The 27,112-nt window shown below is 40.5% G+C and overlaps 1 protein-coding gene across 15 annotated transcripts in view; it reads left to right on the top strand.

Moving 5' to 3' along the window:
• ADGRL3 (adhesion G protein-coupled receptor L3) overlaps positions 1 to 27,112 on the top strand; it is a 3,684,852-nt gene that overhangs the window by 3,357,422 nt on the left and 300,318 nt on the right. For all 15 annotated transcript variants that reach the window (XM_044060915.1, XM_044060918.1, XM_044060917.1 and 12 more), the window contains one exon: positions 1,062 to 1,282. In XM_044060915.1, coding sequence (XP_043916850.1) covers positions 1,062 to 1,282 — 221 coding nt within the window. The remainder of the gene's footprint in view (positions 1 to 1,061; positions 1,283 to 27,112) is intronic.

The following is a 27,112-nucleotide window of genomic DNA, read 5'->3' as shown; positions in this document are numbered from 1 at the left end:
GTAGCAAACAATTTTATTAAAGCAGGATAATGGTTTAGCAGTGATAGAGTGATGCTGTTTTGACTGCATGACAGTTGCAATGCCAACACTTTGGTAACATCAACCCTAATCATGTTCTTTGAGACCTGAATGGGTATTTTACTGATGCATGCCTGGCTGTATTATGGAACACAGACATATGTTTGTTTTGGGAAGATTTACTAAAATTAAGTGTTTGAATTCATTCTTGTTTTAAGCTACAATTTCCAAGCAGGTTTCATCTTACTTTCTGAATTATAATACTGCTAAAGTTTAAGATACTCCAAAGTTATCCTTTTCCGTTTTACAGTAAATGCAGCTTATACTGCCTTATTGACCTAACAATGCAGCTACTATAGTACTATACAGGTTTCTGAAAATGTTACCTTAGGAGACCATTTATTTTTGCCATGTTGCCTTGTGATAGGGTTCCCATGCTTTAACAAAATAGGCTATAGTAGCTGAAGTGGCTTTAGTTTACTAATTACAGACGTGCAGAAAGTCGCTTAAGAAGTTTATGGGATCACAAATATGCAGTTTCTCACTTTCAGCAGACAGTTGTAGAAGTAATCTCCTTAGAACACTGATCAGGCAAGAGTCCTTTGTTAATACACTGAGTCACTGAGGAGACTGCAGCTGGAAGTTTGTTAATATTCCTGTATTGCTGCAGTCACAAAAAATATCCATGCTGTAGAATGGTATGCTCTGTGTATGGGTGTATTTAATCACCCCCGTAGTATTGGTCATGGATGCTTATGAAGCTTGACAGCAGTGACACCAGAGTAACTTATCACAGCTAGGTAATTCTGGACCCATTTAGCAGCCATTTTGTTTGAATAAGTTTGCTTTAAAATGAATGCATTAACAGTCAAGTGGGTATACTATAGGGGCCTGTCCTACTGCAAGTGAGTGGTTTCATTTTTACCATTCCCTCTCCTTTTGCTAAGTTTTCAGGTATATGCTGCATCACATTCGATGAACACTGTTTCCACAGATAAAGGTTTTAATGCAGTTAAAGTCCTTGTACTTTTTCTTTGTTGCAGATTGTTTGTGCAGCTTTTGCAGCTCTGCTGCATTTCTTTTTCCTGGCTGCTTTCACTTGGATGTTTCTGGAAGGCGTGCAGCTGTACATCATGTTGGTGGAAGTCTTTGAGAGCGAGCATTCACGGAGAAAGTACTTCTACTTGGTTGGATATGGTGCCCCGGCACTGATTGTAGCTGTGTCAGCAGCTGTGGACTACAGGAGTTATGGGTCAGACAAAGTGTAAGTGCTCCATGCATCACCCTTAAATGGGGTCATGATTAATGTCCGTGTGTCACCCTTAAATGGGGTCATGATTAATGTTGTCATAGAAAAGTCCTACTATAACAGTCACCTAATGGCATTCACTTAGGTCTTTTTTGTGTGTGTACCTTCCAGCTCACCATCAACTGCCCACTGTTCCTCCAGTGACTGTCCTTAGTACTGCACCTGCGGCTGGGATCACACTGGGAAGAAGTGGAAGCATGGATCAGAGCAAAGGCTACCCTTATACCATATTTCTGTGACATATTTTTTCCTTTCCTGACCATATACCATAACAGGCACAGAATATGGTAGATGCATATAAAAGTTGCCTTTATTGATCAGAATATTATTTGAGATTTTATATTCCTTTTTGAGTGTTACATAGTAGTGAAAATTATAGAATGGATTTAGTCCATTTGCAAACATTAAAATCTCAAGTAAAATGTAAACATGATGGTAAAATATTATGAGTCATAGCAGATTTCTGTCCTGGCAGCTGGTAGAATCTGATATCTGACAGCCTGACATAGCATTTCAAGCAGCTGCTGTGAAACTGATATTATATTTCATAATACCAGCACATTTTATTTTTTTATCAGACAATTGCTTTTTTTTCTTAGAGGACATACTGTTGATTTAAATGCAGTCTCTTGCTTCCAGTGATGATAATAAAACAAGTCTCCCTTTGAAATGCATTTACTCCTGAGAGATTGCAGAGTTATAAATACATAAATGATGGAGTTTGCTGAGTTTTTACAACAGATGAGTGCAGGAATGGAAGCAGATAAAACTGTTGCCATTTCTTGTGGAGTTTGCAGTAGCTTAAGAAGATCTCTTCTGCAGCTGCTTTCACCATGCTGATTAGCCGAGTTTGCAGTTACTGTGTGAAGGTGCCATCTGCCAGCAAAGCTGGTCATAAATGAGTGAGAAGAGGTCTTAGACTTAATCAGATCATTAATTATGTCTAACTGTGAAACTGACACATAATGCTAAGTATCAGTGTGCATGTAAGTTATTAGTGAATGCAGATAACATGCAGTTGGTGATCTGAGAGGCAATATGAATGCATGATTGTGTGCCCTTACTGTATTTCTTCTCTAGCAGTGGTTAGCAGCAGGTTTAGGCAGCATGAAGAACCATTCTGGCAGGGTGTGAGATGGCCATCAATCTGGTGAATGCTGCTACAGAGAGAGAGGTTCTGGCATTGCACTTTAGTTCGTATCACTGGTCAGCCTGTTAGAAGTTGTATTCATGAAATCGCCATCACTTTATTTTCCCATAAGACAGAGTGCTGTGGGAGGTCTTACCTGGCTACTGCTTTTATGGGCCTTGCTACTATATCTGAGCAGAGGATCCAAGTTGAGATACTCATACTGCACTCTCTCACTTGGTGTGATTTTATTTTTCTTTATTGTATTTTACTTTTGTTTACCAGTTTTAGTCAAAAGGAAAAAAAAAACTTTTCAGCAGAGGTGCAAGGAAAAAAACTCAAACATATTACATACATTTTTAACAGACATTCAGTAATAATATATGAACAGAAATTAAATAATTTACTTTAATAATTACTCATACGTTTGCTGATTAGATTACATTCATATGAATTAGAGGCAACTATTACAACATAAAAATACTTGTGCATTAAGTAGATGTTGACCATTGAGCATTTGAAGAGGTGTATTAGTGGGTTTGTCAAACAGATAATAGATTATGCGATTAGTGCTTAGAAATTCAAAGAAATGGAGGTGAAGGAAGGAATTAAGTAGAGCAGACATTAATATTGTAGCCGAGAATCGGAGTGTAAAGCAGGTTAAGATACAATTATATGTATGGCTATCATAACATTTATATTAGAAGTATAGAAGTAGGGAATGAGCAATGTCACAAAATAATGTATATAGCTGGAACATGCTAACAAAACTATTCGGGTGTTGGTGAAGACTTTGTGGGATATAGGATTCTAAAAGAATAGAAATGGTTTGATGATATGGTTCATAGGTTCATAGGTAGGTACTAGGCTATCGGCCCAAGGGCCTACGTAAGCCTAGCCAACAAGGTTCCCTGGCTTACACCACCCAAGAAAGTTTTTTTCCTGTGCCACTGTCGAGCAGAGACACAGAAGTGATCCCCGGGGTGTATTTCCTATTTCCCATCCACTCATCATGGAAGAGTGCTAATGAAGAACTTTGCTTGACATAGATGGGTAGCCTGTTCCAGAGTATAGGAAGTCTCTGGGACAGGACTCTATCCCTCCAGCATGTCCTGTTTATTGTGGTAACAAGGTTTAGGTCCCTCGAACATGTAGCTCAGAGGGATTGGGATTTCTTTAGGTGTAGCATGTCCAACAGCTCTGGGTTTGACATAGCTTTATATGTTAGGCAGAGATCATCTCGGAGTAGGCGATATGCTACGGAGTAAAGCTGGTGTTTTTTGAGATGGTCAGTGTAGGGCATTTGTTTGAGGCCAGTAATCCTCTTTGTGAAGTACTTCTGTGACCTTTCCAGCTTTTGCAGATGTCTTATGAGGTACATTCCAAAAGGGGCGTTGTACTCCATAATGGGTCCAATGAGTGTCGAGCAGAGGGGAACAATGACCTCTTTTTTCCTGGATGAAATCCTTTTATGATGGCAAGCAGAAAATAACAGTGGCATTTATCCTGGAGATGTACAGGAGCAGGTCCATTGATCTGATAGGTGAAGTTTTAAATACGTTTGCATTCGGAATGGATTTCAGTGGTAGTGGAATATGGTTCTATAGTTATTGAATACAGAGAATCACCTGCACTATTAGATTGTTTGGTTTTAGTGATTAGTGATTTTTTCTCTATAGTGTACATTTCTATCAGGGGAGTAGTGTTGTATTAAGTTATTAAGGGCTGAGGATTGTCTGGCTTATTGAGATGTTGGGTATTGTAGTTCATAGGTTGGTACCAGGCTGTCGACCCTAGGGCCTATACAAGCCTAGCTATAACAATTTCCTGGCTATTTCTTCTCACAATATTTACTTCCCTGGACCCCAGTCTATCAGGGCGACTGACATGATCCCCGGGGTGAATTTTCTATCTCCCATCCAATCGTCAAGGTTCTTTTTGAAGAGGGCCAAGGAGGCGCTCTGCTTAACATGTATGGGCAGTCTGTTCCAGAGTATGGGGAGTCTCTGGGTCAGGAACCTATCCCTCCAGCATGTTTTGTTCATTGTGATGACAAGGTTTAGATCCCTGGAGCGTGTGGCTCTGAGGGATTGGGATCGCTAAAAAAGAGCTATGTGATATGATAGTTCTAACCAATTTAATTTTCTGAGGGTTAGGCAGTGGTGCGTTTTATTGTTATAGTTTAATGCAGATTTGACTATTTTATTATAATATTGCTCAGGTTTAGACAGTTGTGGGTCCTGAAATTTAATGAAGATTGGGGCAGCTTAGAGTAGAAATAGCAGTAAGAAAGTAGAGGCTATACATCTTTTGGCAAATTTAGGAGGCCGCGGTGGTGTAGAGGTTAGGGTTGCTGCCTCACAGCAAGAGGTTCTTCGGGTTTTTTCTCAGCCGGAGTTTCTTCTGTGTGGAGTCTGAATGTCCTCCCTGTGGCTGCGTAAATGCTAAAGTCATGCAGATAGGTGCATGTGTGTGTGGGTGTGCCTTCCATGAAGGTTGGGCGTCAGGCTGGCACCTTGGCACCATAAAAATTCACTGCCAATCATTAGCGGACCAGTGATCCGCTGTGGCAACCCCTAACTGGGAAAATCCGAAAAGACATTGCTAGTGAGGTACGTGTTTACTCTGTGTAATGTATCTAGTTTTTGATGACTTTTTAAAATTGCATTTGATACATGGTGGTCAGATTTCAACTGGTCATCTGTTATAGCACCTACTAATTTTGTGTGGATTAGTTGTTCTATTTTGGTGTTGATGCAGAGACAATAGTGAATAGTGTTGTTTTGCTAGAGATGTGTTGTGGGGTGAAAAGCAGTAGTTTAGTATTTTTAAGGTTGAGGTAGATTTGAATTATTTAATCATGTCTCAATTGATAAGAATGATTGCTGTGTAAAGTCTTGAGTTTAGAACGAGATTTGGCAGAGCAGATTAGGGTTTTAGCAGATTAGGATTTAGGAATAGCTCAGGGATTCTTGCGCTTAGATTTAACCTTGCTCCCTGTAGATTTACTGATTTTCTTCATAAAGTTAAACCTGTTTAAATATTACACATACTATTAAATAGCAGATCTAAACTTCCACAAAGATTCTTTATCATAGAGTATGTGCACTGTGCTGAGTCAAAGCTGTCTGTTCTAAAAATATGATGCTCCCCTTCTGACCATCTGCTATGACTTCGTAGACCACTACTGTCATTTTCAATATTCAGAAATTGAGAGGTATGGTCACAAATATTTGGATCAAATAGTCAGTTTCAGATTTGATCTTAGACTGCATCCTGTGATCTTATTCATTGATTGTTGGTCCATGAACTTCAACAACTTAGAGTCAGCGACATTATTGATCACATTTTTGTCTTATCTTTGCATAGTTAATGTTTTTTGTCTTATCTTTGCGTAGTTAATGTTTTTTGTCTTATCTTTGCGTAGTTAATGATATTTAAATTGGTAGGATGTGATCTAAGTAACATTACATTGTAATACATTTGCTTTACTGCATGAAATACCTCTCAACCTGCAGACATAGAAAACAGGAACAAAGGCCTTGAAAAGTAGAAACATGCAGATAAAAATCTGGACAACTAATTAGCATACAATTGGAATACCAAATAGCACACAACTCTTTCCACTTCCAGTAGGAATGTGTTACGCTACTCAGAAATGTGTTTAAAAAGCAGAATAACAAAAATGATGGGAAAATATAAGCACATTATCAAAGAGATAGGTTAAAATCTGCTGAAGTTGATGAGCTGTACTGCCAAATTCTACCACACAAGGTCATTTGTTTATGCTTCTGATAAAGGGACATGTTAGATGTGTGCTCTCTTTCTTTAAATTATTGTTGCCATTAGCAGGTTTGTCATGTGTAGTAGACACCTTCAAAAATCCCATGTGGTGAGAGGGATTCTGAATATTGTGTGAAGTGATAAATCAAGGCTCAAAATAGAGATATGCCTACAAAAATAGGGACATTCCATGCAAGGGGTAAATCAGGCCTGAAAACAGGTACATTTCTCCAAAATAAGGATAGTTGAGAGGTCTGCTGAATGAATAGACAATAAGAAATATCTGATCTGCCTGTGTGTTCAACATTCTACAACATTCTGCCCTTTGATTTCTTGAATGCCTGTGTGGATACCATCTCCAGCAAACCATACGCCATGGATCCACATCTCTCTCACTGAATATTTTAACAGATTCAGACAGCGAAACATCCATATGACTTAGCGCCTGTGTCCCCAGTCCTACTTCCTCTGTGCTTTCTTTCCAGAAGGACCCCTTGTCATCCCTCTGGCAGTATCTTATGCACATATGAGGTATCATGCACTCCTCTAGTTCCAGACTATATCCTTTTTCCGCCATCAAACACACCCTTCTAGCAGCTTGCATCTGGGCTCCTTCAAGCAGCTGGCTACCCCAGTGCTTGTGTGATCTCTAGAATTGCACACGCGTGTGTCTTGATTAGAGCCTGGCAGCATTGGAGCATTGTGTATTTGCTTCTGGAGTCTATCCCCTTAGTGACAGGTACACTCCACCATTCTGTCTGCTGCTGCTGCTGCCACTACCCTCTCAGTCATTTCCTGATGGCTGAGTCCAGATGTAATCAACCCTAGGGCTCCTTCTCCAACTCTATTCTTTTACCCTCCGTACCAACAACAACTGATACTTCACACCAGCATTGCTGTGGCCTAAGTGTGGTTGTACAGCTACCCCCTTTTAACACATTTGGTCCTCCTTTTTCAAATCCTTGATCACACTCTTCCCCCCATCTTCCACTGCTTATTCAGCTGGGCCATCAGTAATGAGGGCAATACTCTCCTGTCTTTCCTCAGATAAGTCTGAAGCAAACACACCAAGCAGTGCTAGACTTGACCTGTTCTGCTTCACTTCCTTATTCTTGACATTGTCCCTCTCACCCCATCCCTTTGTCATTCCACTCAGCCATGCAGCACCCCATTTCCATTGTTTTGGGCCAACCCCCTACTATCCACTTTTCCTAGCAACTACCTGTGAGAGACTGAATCAGTTCTGGTACACCGTGCCTGCCAGTATTTCTCTTTTGTAAGTTTTATCATTTGGCTTCCATCACCTTGTGGCTGTTGGGCATTTTTGGTTTTGGCAATTGCTTTTTCTGTGTGTTCTGTCAGATTTCACATTGTTTTGTTTACCAGTCAAGTTTTCCCATAAACTAGCTACAAAACTGATCATGTTTGACTGGCAGCTTCTTCTCACCATGAACCTTTTTGGTTGTTGTCCTGAAGATTATTGTTCTGTCAGAAACAACCAGTCATTCTCTCAGGAATTTCCACATGACTGTCCATGTTACTGCTGTTAGGCAAGCAGGCCTGAAGTTTCCTGTTTGCTTTTCCTGTTTCCTGCTCCCTTCCTTTATCTTTCTCTAGAGAAGCCATTTATCTCTCAGTCTTCTGTGTCTGTTTCTATCTGCTGGTGCCTTTTCACACTTCTGCCACACCACCTTCTCAGTGTGGCACCTTTCCCTTGCTTTCACTTGTTAAGACTGAATGAAAGTAAGTTTTCAGTACCTGTATGTTTCTCATTGTTCCACAAATTATCTCCATCTTTGCTCAGCATGGCCAGGTCTTTGCATCCCTTATTTCTTTCAGCTGTATATCTAAAGAAGTCATTGCTCATCTTCCTGACCCCTTGTTTCAACTTTTTTCTCCTTGTGCCTTTGCTTCCTGACCTCCTTTCTTCCCTTTCTGCTTGCTTATTTATTCCATACCTTTCCCCACCCCTCCCTTACTTAGGATCATAGGACGTTACTAGGCTAATGGCGCTGGGGCCCTTAAAGCCTAGCCAAGAGTTTATCCTCAGAAAAGAAACCTCAATCAGCACCTGTCGCTCAGTGAAGGATGCAAGTGGAAGCCCTGGGACATATTTGTGGTTTCCCATCCACTCATCAAGGTTGTACTTGAAGAAGGTCAGCAACATACTCTGTTTCACTTATATGTCCTGGCTTTTGTCCTGTGATGGCTTCTTTGGGTTATTTTCAGCACTCCGAATAGTTGGAAAAATTAGTGGTTGTTATTGCTATCAGGGTTTAACATATTTTTTTTAAGTTTGTATTGGAGATATCCACTATATATGGAAAAAAAATGTTTATAATGACTGGATCGGGGGCAGAGAAAGTTGTAAAGGATACAAGGAAGGAGAAAACAAATAGCCTTACCACTTACTAAGTGAATTACAAAGTGTCAATAATAGTTGATAATGTATATACAAACATATATATATATATATATATATATATATATATATATATATATATGTATCTTTATCTATATATATCTATATCTATATGTATATCTATATCTATATCTATATATATCTATATATATATATATATATATATATATATATATATATATATATATATATATATATATATGTGTGTGTGTGTGTGTGTGTATGTATGTTTTGGGTTATTTTTTCCCTGACTTGGTGATCACTTTCTGAATGCAGACCTCTTATTCTAATGGAAAGTAAGAGCCCTACAGCCTGTTTGTTCCTCCTAGGAATGAACAGTGGAGAATCGAGCCACCACACATCCAAGATCATTTTGTTTATCTTTTTAAGTCCCTGATTCCACTGCATGTACTAAGCATTGTACCCCCAGATTCAGCAATGCATTAGACATCAAAGAGGGCACATCTGTCATTTGTGCATGTGAATGATGCCTCAGAAAGGCTCTGCCATCCTTGAAAGCAGTGCTCCCAAGGGATCCCTTATCTCAATTAGAGATTCTACAGTGAGAGCAAGATCCCCATATATATACCCCATGCTTTATCTCTATTCCCTCCAAATGAAGTGAACAGGCATAGCTGCTGTACTCCTCCCCTTTTCTGTGCCTTCTCCAGCAAATGCATGAGCCACTATTTAAACTCAAGTCACATAGACTGCAGTTAGGGTTTTATCCCTCTATACCCACACAGCTCCTGCACATCATTTTCAGGAGCAAGGACCTTTGTAGCAAGCCATCATAGCAAATTATTGAGAACATCCAGAAAAGTTATTTTTTTTCTTCATTTTTGTGATTATTCTCATTTTTGTTTTGTTCCTCTAAGCTTTCTTATTCCTTTAAGGACAGGCAGAAAAGTCAAGTATCAAAGGACATCTGCCAACCCCGGACTACTGTGCTGCACTCCCATTGACCCATTGGTGAAATCCCTTAAAAGATTTCTTCCCAAGCAACTCCCACAGTAATTTGACTGATTCTGTTAGGCTGCTATTGTTCCTCCCTCAAATCACACCTGAATGACAAATCCAGCTTCAAAATCTTCCCACTTAACAATACCGAGATAGAATTTATATCTCATACAATACTGCTGGGTGTGACAATTGATGACAACCTCAGATTTGAACTCCACATTCAAAATAATATTAAAAAAACTCAAAAAAAACTGGCATGCTTTCTAGACTTAAAAATGTTCTTACTAACTCTGCCTAAACCACCCTAGCAGCCACCTACCTCCTTCCTTCACTGTTATATGGTGCCCTTATCCTTACCAGCTTGCAGGTATCTGCTAAAACTAAACCTGAAATATGCTACAACAAAGTTGCTAAATTGCTGCCTATAAGCAATACTTTACACATCACTGCAAGGCCCTTAAAAGTTTGAACTGGCTTGATCTGCCCCACTACCTGGATTCGTACAACTAGCTACTGCCCACAACATCATTTATAAACCTCATGCCTGTCCTGCAGTAAGCTCTATTCTTCCTATCACCCAAACAGAGACTTTTGTTCTAATGATGAAGAACTTCTCATCATCTATAAACTTCAAAAAGCAGTTGGAAATAACCTTTACTGCTATTCTGTTGCCCAAAAATGGAATTATATTCCACAGGCTATTAGAACGGTAACCTACCATCCTTCCTTCTATTATCTTCTGACAGGCCACTTATCAAACGTATGGCTCTGCTCATGCTATACCCCTGGTTGAACACAGATCTTGTCTACTTTTCTCCACCCCTATCTATACAGATTCTCTACCCATCTCCACGTTCCTCATCTTCATTTGGCTATCCTACCCTCTCTACCACTTTATATAACTTTTTCCTGTCGCCTCCTCCCCAATTATATTAATCTATCCTAATCTTCCTCCCATTTAGTAGTAAGTAAAAGTCATGAGTTTAGCTCAGTTATAATTATACTGTGAGTTGCCAAAAGGATGCTCAGAAGAATTGTATATAATGTTTTACTTTATTTTTTCTCATTGTTCTCTTTGTAACATATTTTTAGTATATCTCTGTGCCTTTGAATGCCGTTTATTTTTGAAATGGATAATTTTCATCTCTTTCATCTGAAATGTGTTTCAAATTTTATTTTTTTGCTAAGTAGAGCTTTTCTGTCCTCTGATGAAAAAAATGGCTCTTGTGACCTAATAAGACTTTCCTGGTAAACAAATGTCATTAAATAAATAAATAAGATGACAGTTCATATTTGATGAAGACTGGAATATCCTTACCAGTGGCAGGTGAATTATGGGCATCTTCAGAAAAAAACATGTTGTAGTGCTTCTCAGGCCTCCCAAGGCAATTCCTCCTCTGTCTGACTACTCAGTATTTAAGTAGTCTCAGTCATGGTTAGCAAAGAAGCTGTCAGAAGAAGCTTCAGCAGGGAAACCAGTAGCAATTTCTATATGCTGTCTTTTCCCAGTCTCTACGAAGTCTGGGGCAGGGATTTGCATTAAGTTCTGGATTTAAGTAACTTCAACCTTCATGTCAGTTTTGCATTGTTACTCCTGCGGCCCAAAATGTCATTTCTGCTGGCGGTCTTTAAAATGGTCTTGATAGATGTAATTGAGCCCTATAGGTATATCAGCATTTGAGAATATGTCAGAGGTACTTGTGCTGTGTTCTGATTTGTCAGCAGATTCAGCACAAGATACTGTTCTCTTGTTTTTCCGCCACTTCCATTGCTTGTAAACAACATGTTGGCTGTGGTTGAAAAGGCCCCTCTATGACATAACATCCTTGTATTCCCTTATGCTGATGACTGGTTGCACATGGCTTCTACTTTGGTATTCTGTGATGGTGGTACTAGCTTGGGCTTTGCCATGACTGGAGGCATCTGGGATCACCACTGGCTAGGAGAGGACCTGCCTGCTTTTGGTATACCACATTCCCTTCAAAGAGCCATTTTAGAACACAGTCCATGCTTTACCTTTTTCTTTCATAGAGGAAAATACAACACAAACCGTCATTAAAGGTTGAACGATAAAACCAAGTCCAAACAATAAATATTCAATCAACCAACCACCTCGGCTGAAGAAATAATTTTAATAGTAGAAACTCAGGTAAGTGCTTTTGTGCTAACTGAACTTTATTAGACCATATAAAACTCTAACAGAGCACCATCTTAAATACATTTAATTAAGAACATCAATTAAACATTCTGTTAAAATCTAATTACATGCAATTAATATTCATAGTAACCTAATAAAAGTTAATGATGTAATTTTCTTGCTTTAAGTGCTGGTTTCAGTGGTACACTACCATTAATGCCATAGCCCTTGTCTGCTTGTAATAAAATAATCCATTTCATCTCACTACTTTCAGTTTTATCCGTTTTACTTCCTCCTCTAATATTATCATAGATTAACTGCAGAACCATAAATACAAAGCTATGTCCTTTATACATTTTTGTGTGTTTATTCAAAGCATTACTTGCTACATCACTCCTTATATCTCCCAAATGTTCCAGAATCCTCTCTTTCAAAGTCCTGTTAATTTTCCCAGCATAATAACATGGATATTCCCTACACATAGGTTCATAGGTAGGCACTAGGCTATCTGCCCGAGGGCATTTATAAGCCAAGCCAGAGTATGTCAGCTTTCACCGCCCCTTTGATTAATTAACTGAGCCTCTGTCAAGAAGAGCCAATGAAGTGATCCCAGGGGTGTATTTTCTGTTACCCATCCACTCGTCATGGTTTCTCTTGAAGAGTGTTAGTGAGGGGCTTTGCCTAATGTAGTTAGGAATTTTGTTCCAAAGCATAGAGAGTCTCTGTGACAGGAATCTATCCCTCCAGCATGTTCTATTTATTGTTGTGGTGAGGTTTAGCTCACTAGAGTGCGTGGCTCGCAGTGACTTGAATTTCTTTAGGTGGAGCATGTCCATCAATTCTGAGTTGGACATGGCTTTGTAAGTCAGGCAGAGATCACCTCTGAGTAAGCGATATGCCACTGAGTACAGCTGGAGTTTTTCCAGTCGGGCTGCATAGGACATATGTTTGAGGCCAGTAATACTCTTGGTGAGGTACATTTGTGGTCTTTCCAGCTGTTGGAAGTGTCTTGTGAGGTACATCCCAAATGGAGCATTGTACTCTATGATGGGTCTGATGAGTGATGAGTAGAGGAGCACTATAACCTCTTTATTTTTAGATGCGAGCCCTTTAGTAATTAGATGGGCTACATAGAAGGATTTCCTAACTACTCTGGCAATATGATTGTCAAAGGAGAGATTACTATCTACCTGGGTCACCAGATCTCTTATTACTTCTTCTGTATTAAGGGGGCTGTCACCTATGTGGTAATTCGTGGGTGTTTTGTTTTTCCCATATGGGATGACTGTGCATTTTTTGGCATTTAGCTTGAGACCATGACTTTGACACCAGGTGTCCGTCTCAGTAAGGCCCTTTTGCAGAATGTCCATGTCAGCTGGAGAGTCAATTATGGCTCCCAGTTTGCAGTCATAGTCCAATTGTGTTTGCCTGTACTTCTGATAAGTAAATGCCGAACAGTAGGGGTCCCAGGACCGAGCCTTGTGGGACACCACTTGTGACTGGTTTAGAGTTGGACCTGGAGCCAGCTATTCTTACCATGTGAGTTCTGTCTGTAAGCCAGTTGGCAACCCATCTCATGACGTAGGGGTTTATGTTCAGGCTGGTGAGTTTTTGTATAATCCCCAAGTGGGAAATGGTGTCAGAAGCCTTGGCGAGGTCAAGGTAGGCGGTGTGAACTACTTTCCCCTCATCTATGGCCTTGGTGACTGTCTCAAAGAAGTCAACCAGGTTTAGTAGGCATGATCTGCCCTTAACAAAGCCGATCTGGGTCGGGTCAAGTGTTTGGAGGTTCCCAATGTCTTTGTTAATGAGTTCCATGATGATGCGCTCCATAGCTTTGCAGACCAGGCTAGTCAGGCTTATAGGGTGATAGTTACCAGGGTCAGTGGTGGCCCCTCCTTTGTGGAGCAGAATAACCGTTGCTGTGCACCATTCTATGGGCACGTAGCCTGTGGAGAGGCTGAGGTTGAACAGTCTGTTTAGGTGGGGGGTTAGTTTGTTCTGTAGTTCATGCAAGACGCAGCCTGGGACACCATCTGGCCCCATTGACACTGTACTTTTGGCTTTTGAAAGGGCTGTTTTAACCTGTGCATCTGTGATTTCCGGGACACTACACTTTTCCGGTATTGTTGTGAGCCCTTTTGGGGGTGAGAGGGGGGTGAAGTTTTCACAGAATCTATCTGCCAGGATGTTGGCAATATCAGTAGGTTCAGTATATTTTATGCTATTTTGCAGTAGCTCAGAGCATATGTGCGAATTGTCTCTTAGATTCTTGACGTAGCTAAAAAAGGCTTTGTGGTTATCTTTCGAATACTTGAGTATTTTCCTTTCGAAGTTAGCCTTGGAGGATTTTATGAGAGACCTTAGTTTCTTACTGATACTGATCAGGGATGTCTTTCCTTCTTGGGATTTGCTTTTTTTCTGAACTAGTTTCTTCCTTCTATTTTATAGCCTGTTTATGGCAGGGGTCCACCAGACTGGTTTCCTTCTCTTAGTGGAGTGGGTCTTGGTTTTGCTAGGGATAACACGATCCATGCATCCTTGTAGTTCTCATAGAGTGCATTTGTAAAGGTTCCTGCATCTTGGACACTGTTATCCGTTAGCATGGGGGCTGTGAAACTTACCACCTCTGTCTTAAGTAAGGTGAAGTTTGGTATAGAAATGTTTTTCACTGTGGTTTCTTTGGTTGGAGGTGGTGGTGTGGTATGGACATCCAGAGTGATTTGTTTATGGTCTGATCTAACCAGTGATGGGTTGACCTCCAGTGTGGAACACTTGTCGCCCATGTTGGTGATGACCAGGTCCAGTATGTTTTCACCTCTGGTAGGGGAGTTTACCAGCTGATCCAGGGCATTTGAGTTGATAAATTCCAGGAAGCGCTGGACCTGGGAGTTTGTACTTGAGTAGTTTTCCCAGTTAACGGTAGGGTAATTGAAATCGCCCAATATCAGGGTGTTCGGTAGGACATTCATGTTTTCCAGTGTCTCCAGAAAGGTGGAGTGGTGGTCCTGGGTCATGGAGGATGATCTGTAGCAGGCCACAATTTGCATTGCAGATTTGCCTGATGTTAGTTGCACATGGATGATCTCAGAGGTATCATGCTGCGCCACTAACCTGGAGGTGTAGGTATCCCTGATGAATATGGATATACCCCCTCCTTTTGTGTTTCGGTCCATGTTCTGTGGCCAAAATGTGTGGTATGAGTTGTAGCCCGGTAGTGCTGGGGTGCTCTGTGGAGCCTTGAACCAGGTTTAAGTTACTGCACAGATGTCGACATTCTCTATACTGAGGAGTGCTTTGAGCACATGCATTTTGAGATTTAAATTCATGGCGTTGAGTAGCATAACCCTCATTTTTTTATTTGTGCTTTTTACGGAGGTGGGTTTGACGCTGTCTGGTTCGACTCTCAGTTAGAGCATCTTCTGCATGGAGACATGCGTGAATGGGCGTACCTTCGTTGAAGGTTGTGCATTAGGGCTGGCAACTCAGCACGTAAAACTCAACTGCCAATTATTAGCGGACCGGAGTTCCGCTGTGGCGACCCCTAACCGGGAAAAGCCGAAAGACACATACACACACACACACACACACACACACACACACACACACACACACACACACAGAGGTGTGTTTGACTTTTGAGCCTTGCCTAAAAAAGGCACAATGAGGGCAGCAAGAGCCTTGGCCAGTATTCGAAAGCCTAGGGGTGACCAGTGCAAGCCGTCTCTTGCAAAACAACGAGGCCTGTTGAGCATGTCGTACCAGGCTGACAGTCACTGGATCCCATTTGAATGACACCAGAAGCTTAGCCAATTGTTAAAATTGATCATTTTTTCTTTATATTGCGGTATCATTCTTGGTGAGGGCAGGATGCTACTCAAGGTCAGAGAGCTCTTCCATGTCTCTCTTCATGTAGTCCAGGGAGGTACAGCTCAGGTCATTCACACCAACATGAACAATGACAGAGTCATATTTGTACTTGTTCTGGAGTGACCTGAGTGCTTGTGTTATGTGGTGGATTCTGGCTCCCGACAGGCAGCTAACAGTAACCTATTCCTTGTCCAGCCTAGTGAGTGGGACGTCAGTGTGCCTGACTATAGAGTCGCCTATTACTAATGTGTTAGGTATGTTATTTAGCCTTAAGGGCTGTGATTGTGCGGCACACTGATTTTGTGTTTTATGTGTTGTCTGGTTTGGGATGGGAGGTGCAGGTTTTTTGGTTGTCTGCTTTGGAGGTCTGTGATGCTTTTGCAGGTTTTATTTAGAGCCTCCGAGTATGATTTTGTGTATTTATGTGTATTTTTTGCCAGTGCTGGTTTAGTATGTCTATGTGAGGCTGGAGGTGTGGTGCAAGTTTTAACCTTCTCCGCATGACTGCCTGTTCCAGTCTTGGGTGGAGAGAGCTTAGCCTCCAATTTAGCTATATTATTGCATCTCTAGCAAATGTTAATGTTTTGTGGTAGAAGGAGAGGGTTGTTTGTGTACATGAGGCAGTTGTAACATTGCCTCAGGATACCCAGGTTCACCAGCTGGACTGGAGAGTATACCTGAAATTGCACTTTGGTCATGCCTGAATAGTAGGGTGAGCTGCTTAGTCGCTTGGTTTGTGAGGGGTGAATAATGAGCCTTGCCCTGCTGGGCAATCAAGTGTCGGGGTATATTAGTGCTTGCTATTAGGTCTGAGCAAGTGCTGGACTGTAGGATGCTTTTTAAGTGCTTAGGTTGAGAGTTAGACTACTTTTAAGGGAAAAACTAAAGAGGAGACTTGGTGGAGCAGTGATAAATTTAGCCCTAGCTAACCGAAGCTGCCCAGACATGCAAAACTGTGCAAATGCGGTTTTTACAGCAGGGAAATGAAAGAGGTAGAAATTAGCCCAAAATGGCCTATAAATTATAAACATAGCTAAAAAATAACAAATTCCTAGTTTTACAGTCCTCATATATCTTAGGTGAAACAAAATTCCACTGCCTTTTTAAAGTGAGGAATTGTAAAAAATAGTTTATTCACTGCCTTGATCAGTGTAATCCTGCTCAAGTTTTTCTCCCTCCAATAAGGCTTGGGCAGATAGGTGAAACTTATGAACTTATTGTATTCAGGGGGGGGTGGTTGTATACATTTCACACAATCACATATTTTATTCCTCATTATTACTAGCATCATCCTTGACCCAACTGTCATGATTTTCCATATGCCTACTTTCTATAACCCTTTCTTCCCCTAATATTAACCCTGGCAGTATTTCTTGCTCTCACCTGTTTTATGTCCTAGTCATTGCCCCCTTCCCCCAAAAAACACAATAACTGCTTACATGTAGTCTTCTTTCAAATGCTGCTCACTCCCTGGCTCTCATGACATGACCTACTTTGGGTTCGCCCAGCTAACAACCCATCCAAAAATAATTTCCTTCCCATAACCTTTTTTCATGTAACAGTTGTGCTGATCATTACTTTTGATGTCCGGTTCTCCTTCCTCTTAATTCTTCCCTTGTTCTTCCATGGTAACAGCTCTTTAAATCATCTGACAACTTAAGTCCCTAAACATACAGAATTTTCCATCATAGTTCATATTTCTAAGCATTACCATTGACCCATCCAATAGATTAAATCCTTCCTTTCTTCCACTTAAACATGATATTCCCATAAAATGTTTCATTTATTGCCTAATGCATTCCAATATTATTTTGGTTTGTAATCCATTACACACCAGTATGGATGCCTAGTTACCAGCAGTATACTTAAACCGCTTATGTTTTTATTTTGTTTTAATTCATTAACACTCACTGTGATATAAAACACTCAAACGTCTTCTTTCAGCTTTTCCCGGTTAGGGGTCACCACAGCGGATTAGCTGTCTGCTCATGATTGGCAGTGGAGTTTTACAGCGTCAAGTTGCCAGCCCGGCACCCAACCTTCCACAGAAGGCACACACATGCATGCACTCACACCTAGGGCCAATTTTAGAGTGTCCAATCCACCTACAGCATGTCTTTGGGAGGAACCGGAGCACCCGGAGGAAATCCATGCGACCACAGGGAGGACATGCAGACTCTGCACAGTAGGCTCCCCAGCCAGGAATCGAACCGGAGAACCTCTTGCTGTGAGGCAACAATGCTAACTGCTGCACCACCGCGGCCACCCATAACACACTCAAAACTGCACTTCTAAAATTTACAGTATAGCCAACAGAGTAATAGTTTGCAATTTGTAATACTTGGAGTGAATATTTGTTGTAAAAAGTAGCCATTAACATTAGTTCTATGAAAGAGATTTCATAATATCTGTTTTCAAAATGGTTAGTAGGTTTACTGTCTGAAGACATTTATTTAAGTCAGCAGAAATGCTTGTAAGATATTAATTAGACTATAAAAGACTTGCCAAATTTATCAGCACTGAACAATTAAATAGTAATGCACACAGAGAAAAAAAGGTGAAAGTTTAGAGCAAGTAATGAGAGGCAGAGGATCAGTGACAATCTGCTGCCAAGTTATGTGTAGAATGTCATTTTTTTAATTGCTTCTTTTTTCTTTGGAAAAAATATACACTTTCAAATGTTGACCCTTGAACAATGTTCAGTCAACTAACAGAGACAATAGCCACAAGAAGAAAAAGAAACACCACTGGTCACAGCTGCTAAATTCCAGACGTTTATTAACAACCAAGTTTCCAAAAGTTCACAAACAGGTTAAGCGCTTTCATCCAAACACTATGACTTCCTCAGAAGTCTTGGTTACTAACAGAGCCAGTAGTTCAGTCCATGGATACATGCTAACAGATAGGAAAACATGGTAACAGGGTCCAGCAGCCATGACCATGAAATGGTCTGAGCTACAGTAGATGAAGGTGTTAAAAAAACTCCATCCTGCAATCCATTCCATTATGGATTTGTACCGTTTCATAGTCTCTGTTCACCTCTATGCAGATGACATAAATGATGTGTGCATGCTTCTGTATACCTGGTATTAGCATACTGCAGATACCAAACAGGTTTTGTTCTGCTCAGGTGGTATAACTGCTGCTTGTAATGGCTTGCTGGCTTTCAAGAACAGTTATGTACCACAAAATCATAATTCTTCTCTGAGCCATCTTAATAATAGGCCTACTTAACTATATGTTTTGTTCATCCAGAAAGGAACATGCAGAATGAAATAGCACAGCTGAGATCATGCCATTGGATATACAACAGATGGATGTAAATGTTGGGACCCTTGGATCAGACAAGCTATTGGTTCTTTAAAGGCAGGATTATTTGATTTGGTAGGAAGGACATTCAGATCTGCTATTAGGATTACATTAGCACTTGAGGATTTAGAAATACAACTCATCATTTTTTCTGAGGGATTTAGAAATACAAGTCTTCCATAGTTTTTCAGATTTAGTGTTTTATTTATTTTTTTATTTATTAAACTGTTGTAACCTCTGAGGGCGTGAGTGGAGATTTATTTCTGACAGCAGTGTAAGCTACTTTGGGAATACCTTATTTTAATTTCTGAAACTGCTCTAAGTAGTGTGCATGTGCGTGTGTGTGTGTTTGTGTGTGTGTGTGTGTGTGTGTGTGTGTGTGTGTGTGTGTGTGTGTGTGTGTGTGTGTGTGTGTGTGTGTGTGTGTGTGTGTGTGTGTGTGTGTGTGTGTGTGTGTGTGTGTGTGTGTGTGTGTGTGTAAAACAGATAGTGTTTTCATTTCTTGATCTGATTTTAAATTCATATACTGACAGCCTGTAACTGCTTTGGCTAAGGTCTTTAAGCCATTATTAGTGATTACAGTCCATAGTTGCAATGCATTTTTGCAGTTTAAGTGGTCTAGCGGTTGTTATTAAGCTTGGTTTCTTTCTTGTGTACTCAGTGTATGTCAGAACTCGTCTTTGCATTGGGGCAGTTCCAGGCCAGTCAGCTCAGAGATAAGGGTCTAATTGTTCTTAAACCCAGTTTATCTGTTGTTGTCTGCCCCTTATGATAATTTGACAGCATAATTCCATCCCTCTCCCCATTTACTGGTTGTTGACAGTAAGCACATTAAGTATAATTTTGCAAAATGTCTCCCCTTAAACTACTCACCAGGCTAAAAGACCTTTGATAAAATTTCTTAATATTGAGTGTACCAATATGGCTTGCACAGATTTTAGTATCAAATTAGTGAGTTGTTTTCTGTAAATAATTTACTGGTTCTTGATGAAGCCAGAAGAATGTTTCCAGGCTAGTTGTTTTGTATAGAAGGTTAAAGGCTCAGTAGCAAGTCCACCGTAACATTGTTCCAAAACTGAACTCCAAGCCCTTGTAATTATATATGTCCCAAGAGTCATTCCTTTCAACATCATGGACCTCACACAGCATAAGGAGTCCCAAAATCACAGATGTTGACCCTGTAAGGCAGGCATCAACTCAACCAAACATTCTTGTTATTGGTGACTCCATTGTAAGACATGCACATGTGCATCTTACCAACCTGATCAAGGAAAGCGTGACAATTAGTTGCTTGTCTGGTGCCAGGATACATCAGCTCACATATGCACTCAAGTCCTTCAACAACAAGTACCATTATGACTCTGTCATAGTTCCTGCTTGTGCCAATGACTTGAGGTGTAACTCCCTGGACTATATAGAGAGAGACTTGATAGAGCTCTCAGACTGCGTGTCCAAGGCTGGTATGAGCCTAGCACTGAGAAGCATTCTACCTTATACAAGGAAGATGCCATGATATGAGCAAAAACTAATTGATTTCAATAATTGGCTTAGTTTTTGGTGTTATTCACAGGGGGTCCAATATTTGTCAGCCTAGGATTATATGATCGACAGAATACGGTGCTTTGCCAGGGATGGCCTGCATCTGACCCCTGTAGGGTTTTGATTCTTGGCAACAACATTGTCCACCACAATGCCAACCTGATAAACTTACCAACATAAAACTTGCACAGGAAAATATGAAGGTGTTATGGATCAATGCAAAGAGCCTGAACAAGAAACTCCACTCCCTACAAGCCGTTCTTACCCTGGAAATCATTGATGTCTATGTAGTGACTGTGACATGGTTTAAAAAGGTGGAGAGCACTCAGGCAGTACAGGCCTATAATGCCTTTCACATCTTTAGATCAGCTACTGAGCAGGAGAAGGCAAAAGGTGGAGGTGTATCAGTCTATATCCTGAAGAGACACATCAAGGCTTCTAAAGCAGCGTGATGCAGTAGAACTTCCATATATATTAGCTAGCTACAGAATTCCCTCTATGACAAAAGAAAGCCACAACGCCTATGTACAGTAACTGGAATCACTCACTATTAAACCCAATACCATTTTCCTAGGTGATTTAAACTGTACAGCTACAGATTGGGGAACCTACACCAGCAGTAGTGCACAAGCACAGAAATTCATGGACTTTGTCAGTACAAATGCCCTGGAGCAATTAGTCAGAGTACCCACTAGGGGAATAATATTTTGGATCTTGTCCTTATTAATATGGGGGACTCTTGCATCATCCCTTGTGTATCTTCATCACTTTTTAGGTCTGACCATAAAACAGTCTCTTTCAAAATAAAATTGAAACCCGAGATCCCTTCCACCCAAGGTACTTTTAGAAATTTCTTTAATACAAACTACTTACACCCAAGTGATACATTGGCAAGCTTCAAATCCCCATCAAACCCAGTTAACTCCACTGAATACACAGAACTACACACCACCCAACTATACCATCATGTAAACAGATGCATCTGTGCAGCTGTACCCTTTAGGAACAAATGCAGGGCAAAGTCCAGAAACAGACCCACATGGTGTAACGATAATATCAACAAGCTTTATAGTAAAAGTAAAGGAATTCTGACCACAATTAAGAAGCGCAATTCACAGAATGTTACAGCCCTCATCACTGAAATGAACAAACAATTCAGGAGCTTAATAAAATCTGCCAAAGCCAAGTCTGAGGCTAAAATAGCTACCAATGCCAAAGACATTTACAAGGCATTTTTTTAGTTATGATCATAATCTCAAAAGTGCAATGCAGTGCACTGATTGTAAATGACATTACCTATACTGAGGCTGCAGATACAGCAAAACTACTGGCCGCTAAATTTAGCTCTAACTTTACCTCTCTCTTTCTCTCTCCCTTCTGTCTGTCACTCAGGATGTACCTGAAACTGCCTTGCCTCTAGCTGTCAGACAAGACCAAGTCCTAAAAGTGCAATCTAAAGCTAAAAATAATGCATCAGTGGCTCCTGACAATATCGCTGGATACATCTTAAATTACATGAAGTATGATTTAGCCACACTCCTAACACTATTCACTCGCAGCCTCCGTACAAGTTTTTTACAAAGTGAATAGAGAACAGCTACAGTCATTCTCCTGCATAAAGGAGGACTTTCTGCTGACCCAGGAATTGACAAGTCTGACCAGCCTCATATGCAAAGCCATGGAAAGACTTATCATGGAATTTATCAATCAGGGCATAAGGAATCTCCAAACACTGGACCCCCTCACTTTAGATGCATGAAGGTCAGGTCATGCTTACTCGACCTGATGGAGTTTTTGGAAAAAGTCAACAAGGCAATGGATGAGGGCAAGACAGTGCACACCATGTACCACGACCTGGCCAAAGCCTTTGGCACAATTCCACACTCAGGCATCAAAGAAAAGCTAAAAAAACTGGGAATAAATCCCTATGTTGCCCTGTGGATTGCCAGCTGGCTTACAACTAGGATGCAGATAATCAGACTAGGGGATGTTACCTCCACATAGAGACCAGTCATCTGTGGCATTCCCAAGGGCTGTGGCTGACCAAGTTTGCAGATGACTGCAAGTTAGAAGCAGTCACTGAATCCTTAAATGACTTAACCATCCTGCAGGATGGCTTGTCTCAAATAAAAAACTGGTGTCAAACTCATGGACTGAAACTAAATGCCAAAAGATGCATTATTGTATCCTTTGGGAAGTCATCAACTGCAATGAACTACCACATTGGCAATGTACCACTAAGAGTTGACCCAGTTGTTCAGAATTTGGGATCCCATGTGGACAGTGACCTAATTTTGACCAACATGTATCTATTGTTGTAATAAAGTCCTTCTATATTGCACAGCTTATAAACAAAGAGATTGTGTGGAGATCTAAGGATGTCATTGTACTGCTTTACTCAGCCCTCATTACACCACTCATTGAATGTAATGCCCCCATTGGCATGCATCTGTCCAGACACATGCAACAACTGGAATGCCCAGAGAGATACCTTACTAATAGGATGCAAGGTCTAAATGATATGTCCTACATGGACCGACTCAAAGCCCCGTCACTATACTCAGTATCCTACAGATTGCTAAGAGGTGACCTGTGTCTGACATGCAAGGCTTCCTCCAACCCATTGCTGATGGATTTACTGCACATCAGCAAGTCAAATGGCACCAGAAATAGTCAGTATAAGAATCCATACCTCTTCTGCAACATCAACAGAATGGATTGGAGTGACAGGTATATCTCCCAGAGGGTAGTGCTACTATGGAACAGACTCCCCATCCACATAAAACAAAGTTCTTCCCCATCCATATTCAAGTGCAGTATAGATCTATGGATGGGAAACAGAAAATGTACCCCAGGACTATCCCCTGTACTACTACTGGACAGAGGCAACTCCTAAATGCTTTATTCCTTGCATGGGTCCCCTCAAATTATCTATCGTATGAGTCCAATTATTCTTATTAGGGGTAATATATAATTGTGGACCATGGGATGGATAAGGCCAATCTATAAACAAATGGGATAGGTTATTTCAAGCACTAAAAGGGAAACTGGCCAGGCTTAAAATGGCCCGCAAGGGCAGCTAGCTTAGTACTTAACTATGAACCTATGAACATGTAATGTCTGCTGGCATATTTCTGATTATAAGACAGTATTACATTTAGTGTGCTTATTGCTCATATATCTTCATCTTTTCAGACCCACCTTTTATAATGTGCCAGTAAGTAGAATCCTTCTGTTACTCCTTTTGCTTGCTACTATGTAGAATACAGTTCAGAATATTACTACAGGGGATGGGACATGGGGCTGATAGCCATAAAAGACTGCAGGCATTTCTGGGTAGTGACTTTGGAGCAGAGCTGTACTTTACTACTCTAGCACCCTATATAGATACCAAATCAGGCATCCCCTCAACTTTTACATTAGGTTGAAGAACAAAAAAAGTGTTCTCTTGTACTTGAGAACAAAAGACAAAGCTCTTTTTTTTCTAAAAAAGATCTAGCAAACTACTTGTTACAAATGCTATATCTTATACCGCAGATGAATCACTAAATTGATTCAGCCCTGACTGCAGATGCACTGTCTGCATGCATTTCTGAGTACTGTTATTGCATTCCTGACAGATTGGCATCTTCCCAAAGCACCCCCTAATAACTTCTGACTGCTGCCTTTGTGTCTAATGCCTGTGCTTTGGAGAGACTTGGGGACCTCTACTATATTACTGGAGTGAAACAAGACTGTTACTGGTGTCACCCAGCATATAACAAAACAGGGTGCAACATTTCTTTCCATTGCAAGGACACCAGATGCCTCAGCTCTAGAAACATAAATAAAATTAAAACGTCTCAAGTGAGTCATCAAAATATAACTGTGACCATGATGTGTGATTACAACAGTACTAGCTGTCCAGTTAAATGTGCGTAGTGTAATAATTTTAGTATGTGTGCTTTATCTGTAGAGTTATTTTCTTTAACAGCTACACCGAGGGGGAGGGGGGCAGTTTTACTGGGAGAAAGTAGAAGCACAGGGATTTGGCATACATATCCAACTTTTCTGGATACTGACCCTTGAGAGGACAGTTCTAAAAGTCCTGCCTATGCATCTTATCATTATGGGCATTTTGAAAAGTTTTGCAAATCTGTGAAGTCAAAAAACTGCAGTATAGTTTCTTGAATAAGCAACTTTCTGGCTTAGTGCCTTTGTAGCTTTGGGGCTTTGTCCTGGATGAATAGCTGGGTTTGAAATGTGTTGCAGCCAGAGACTGCCTGGCTATTGTTTCTGTTGCTTTATTTTATGTAAAATTTTGCTTTATTCAGTTTGCTGCACATAAAAAACAGCCAAAAGCAGTAAACTCTCGGTTAACAGGCACCCATGGGGATTGGTAGATGCCAGACAGTTGTAGTTCCTGGTTGCTTGAGAGTTATTATTAAAAATAGGCCTGACTAATACTGTACCCTATACTATTTGTTTGGTTTGACTTGTTCTCAGGGTGGGGAGAGAGGGAATTTATTCCTATCTTCCTTTTTAAAACTGTAAAAACGGTTCCCATTCAGAAGCCTGAAACATCACTCACTGAAAAAAAAATCAAAATCCTGACCAAAAAAAAAATGAAAATTCCTGAAAACTCAAATCTCAAGCCCAAAATCCTGAAACTCAAAATCCTGAAAGCTTACAAACACAACTAATATGTCACTATAGGGCACTAATATAATATCTACCAACTGACCCTGACCCTAACCCCACTATCACCTCGCTCACTGACCCACACCCTAACCCTAACTCTCTTAAGCCACCCCTCTTAACAATGTTGTCACTATTGCACTTGTGTCACTATTCGCCCTATGCTAACTCACTTAAACTTAACCCTAACTTCACTTACCAACAGCACACTTACCTGAACAACCAACTGCTGACCTAACACCACCCCCTAACAATAGCAAAGCCACATGACTAATAATAGTCTATTTGTGTTTTCAGGATTTTGAGTTTTTTTTTGTTTTTCTTTCATTTTTTTGTTTTTTCAGGATTTGGATTTTGGGCTTTCAGGATTTTGAGTTTTCAGGATTTTTCAAGTTTTCATTTTTTTGCTTTCAGGATTTTGATTTTTCTGAATTTTGACGTAAAAACATATGGTATGTTTCTGCGGGGGGGGGGGGGGGCAGAAAGTGCAACACATGAAAATTGTACTATATTTCTTTGACATTTTATTTCTGATTGCTTGAGAGTGCTGGTTGTTTGACTTCCAGTTAACTGAGAGTTTACTGTATTCTTCACATATGGCTGATATGTCTGATCTCAGGAATTCAGTTATGTCCTGATGAGCTGCTAAGATAGTCATTTGTTAGTGACTCTTCAAAGCGGAGAAGGATTGTATAGGCATTATCTTAGGATAATTAACATCAGACACTAAGCTGAGCAACAAATGAGAGGTAATAATATGAAACGTAGCTGTCAAAAGGATCAAACTTGCAGGCTACCAGCTCCCTGAGCACACAAAAAATCGAATGTGATATTTTGCTTGATACCCTTGCCATGTGGTGCCTCTTAGTGCAGGTATAAATCAGTGAGCATGTGCAGGAAAAGTAGTCCCTCACCCCATAACTTCCTTAAGTCAGTAACATGACCAAGAAACAATTGCTGAAAAGAAAACCAGGCTGACATTACTAACAAGTGACCATTTTCTTTCACTCAAAGCTCTACATGACTTGACACTGCATAACGTTTTATTGTTTCTGTTACTTGGTGCTTTTGTAGGTGGTGATGCTTTTATGTGTAAAGGAGGGTTTATAGTTCCATGCTGTGATGTATCTTGTCAACACAGTCTGTGATTATCTTGGTAACTAATTTTCATGGTGTCAGGTGGGCTGATTTAGAACTGTAACAATGCGTTAGATAGCAGTATTGAAACCTTGTGGAGGCAATCAGTGCAGCTTTTGAAGCAGTGCAGCAAAACTGCACAGTGCAAACTGATTTTTCTTCTCTTTGCTTTATCCGAAGATGACTGCTGATTTATTTGTCCTGTCGCAACTCTTTTGCATACATGAACTATTCCTGTCATATGCTTCAGAGAGTTTGTTAGTTCCCTTTCATGACAAGATATCTGCTAGCATCACTGCACTGAAATGTGGAATCTGCACAAACTGGTACCTCCTGTAGTTCATACCTCAGACCATTTTGTGAAACAACCTGTTACAATGGCCATGTGTCCCACTGGAACATTTCAGGTCAGGTATTCTTCCTCCAGAGAGTGATCAAAGCAATGTTCAGATGGGCTGTCTGCTTTGGAGCTCCCCTCAAAATATTGTCCTAGAATGCAAATTGCAACTGGAAAGCTGCAGTTAGGCATTTTTCTGAAATTAGTGTTTTATGAACATGGCAAACCTTCTGCATTCTCCTTCCTATGTGTGGTTTTATCAATACTCCGCCCATTACTTAATATAATCATTGCAAGGTCACCATTAAGCAGAGAAAAGGCAAGTACTTAATTCTTGTGCTTTAAAAGAAATCAAGTATTTGCTTTTCTTCTTCTGTAGAGAAAAGCACCATTTCTGAAACACATGACTTGGATAAGCACTATCTGACCACTTGTGTCTGATGAAGCAGCAGTTTTCAGTGACTGTCCTGAGCATCCCCAGA

The sequence above is a fragment of the Protopterus annectens genome, chromosome 2.part0 (genome assembly GCF_019279795.1).
Source record: "Protopterus annectens isolate FY-2018-M chromosome 2.part0, PAN1.0, whole genome shotgun sequence".
NCBI classification, from domain to species: Eukaryota; Metazoa; Chordata; order Ceratodontiformes; family Protopteridae; genus Protopterus; species Protopterus annectens.
The sequence above is the reverse complement of the archived record's forward strand: the minus strand, read 5'-3'. Positions and strand labels throughout refer to the sequence as shown.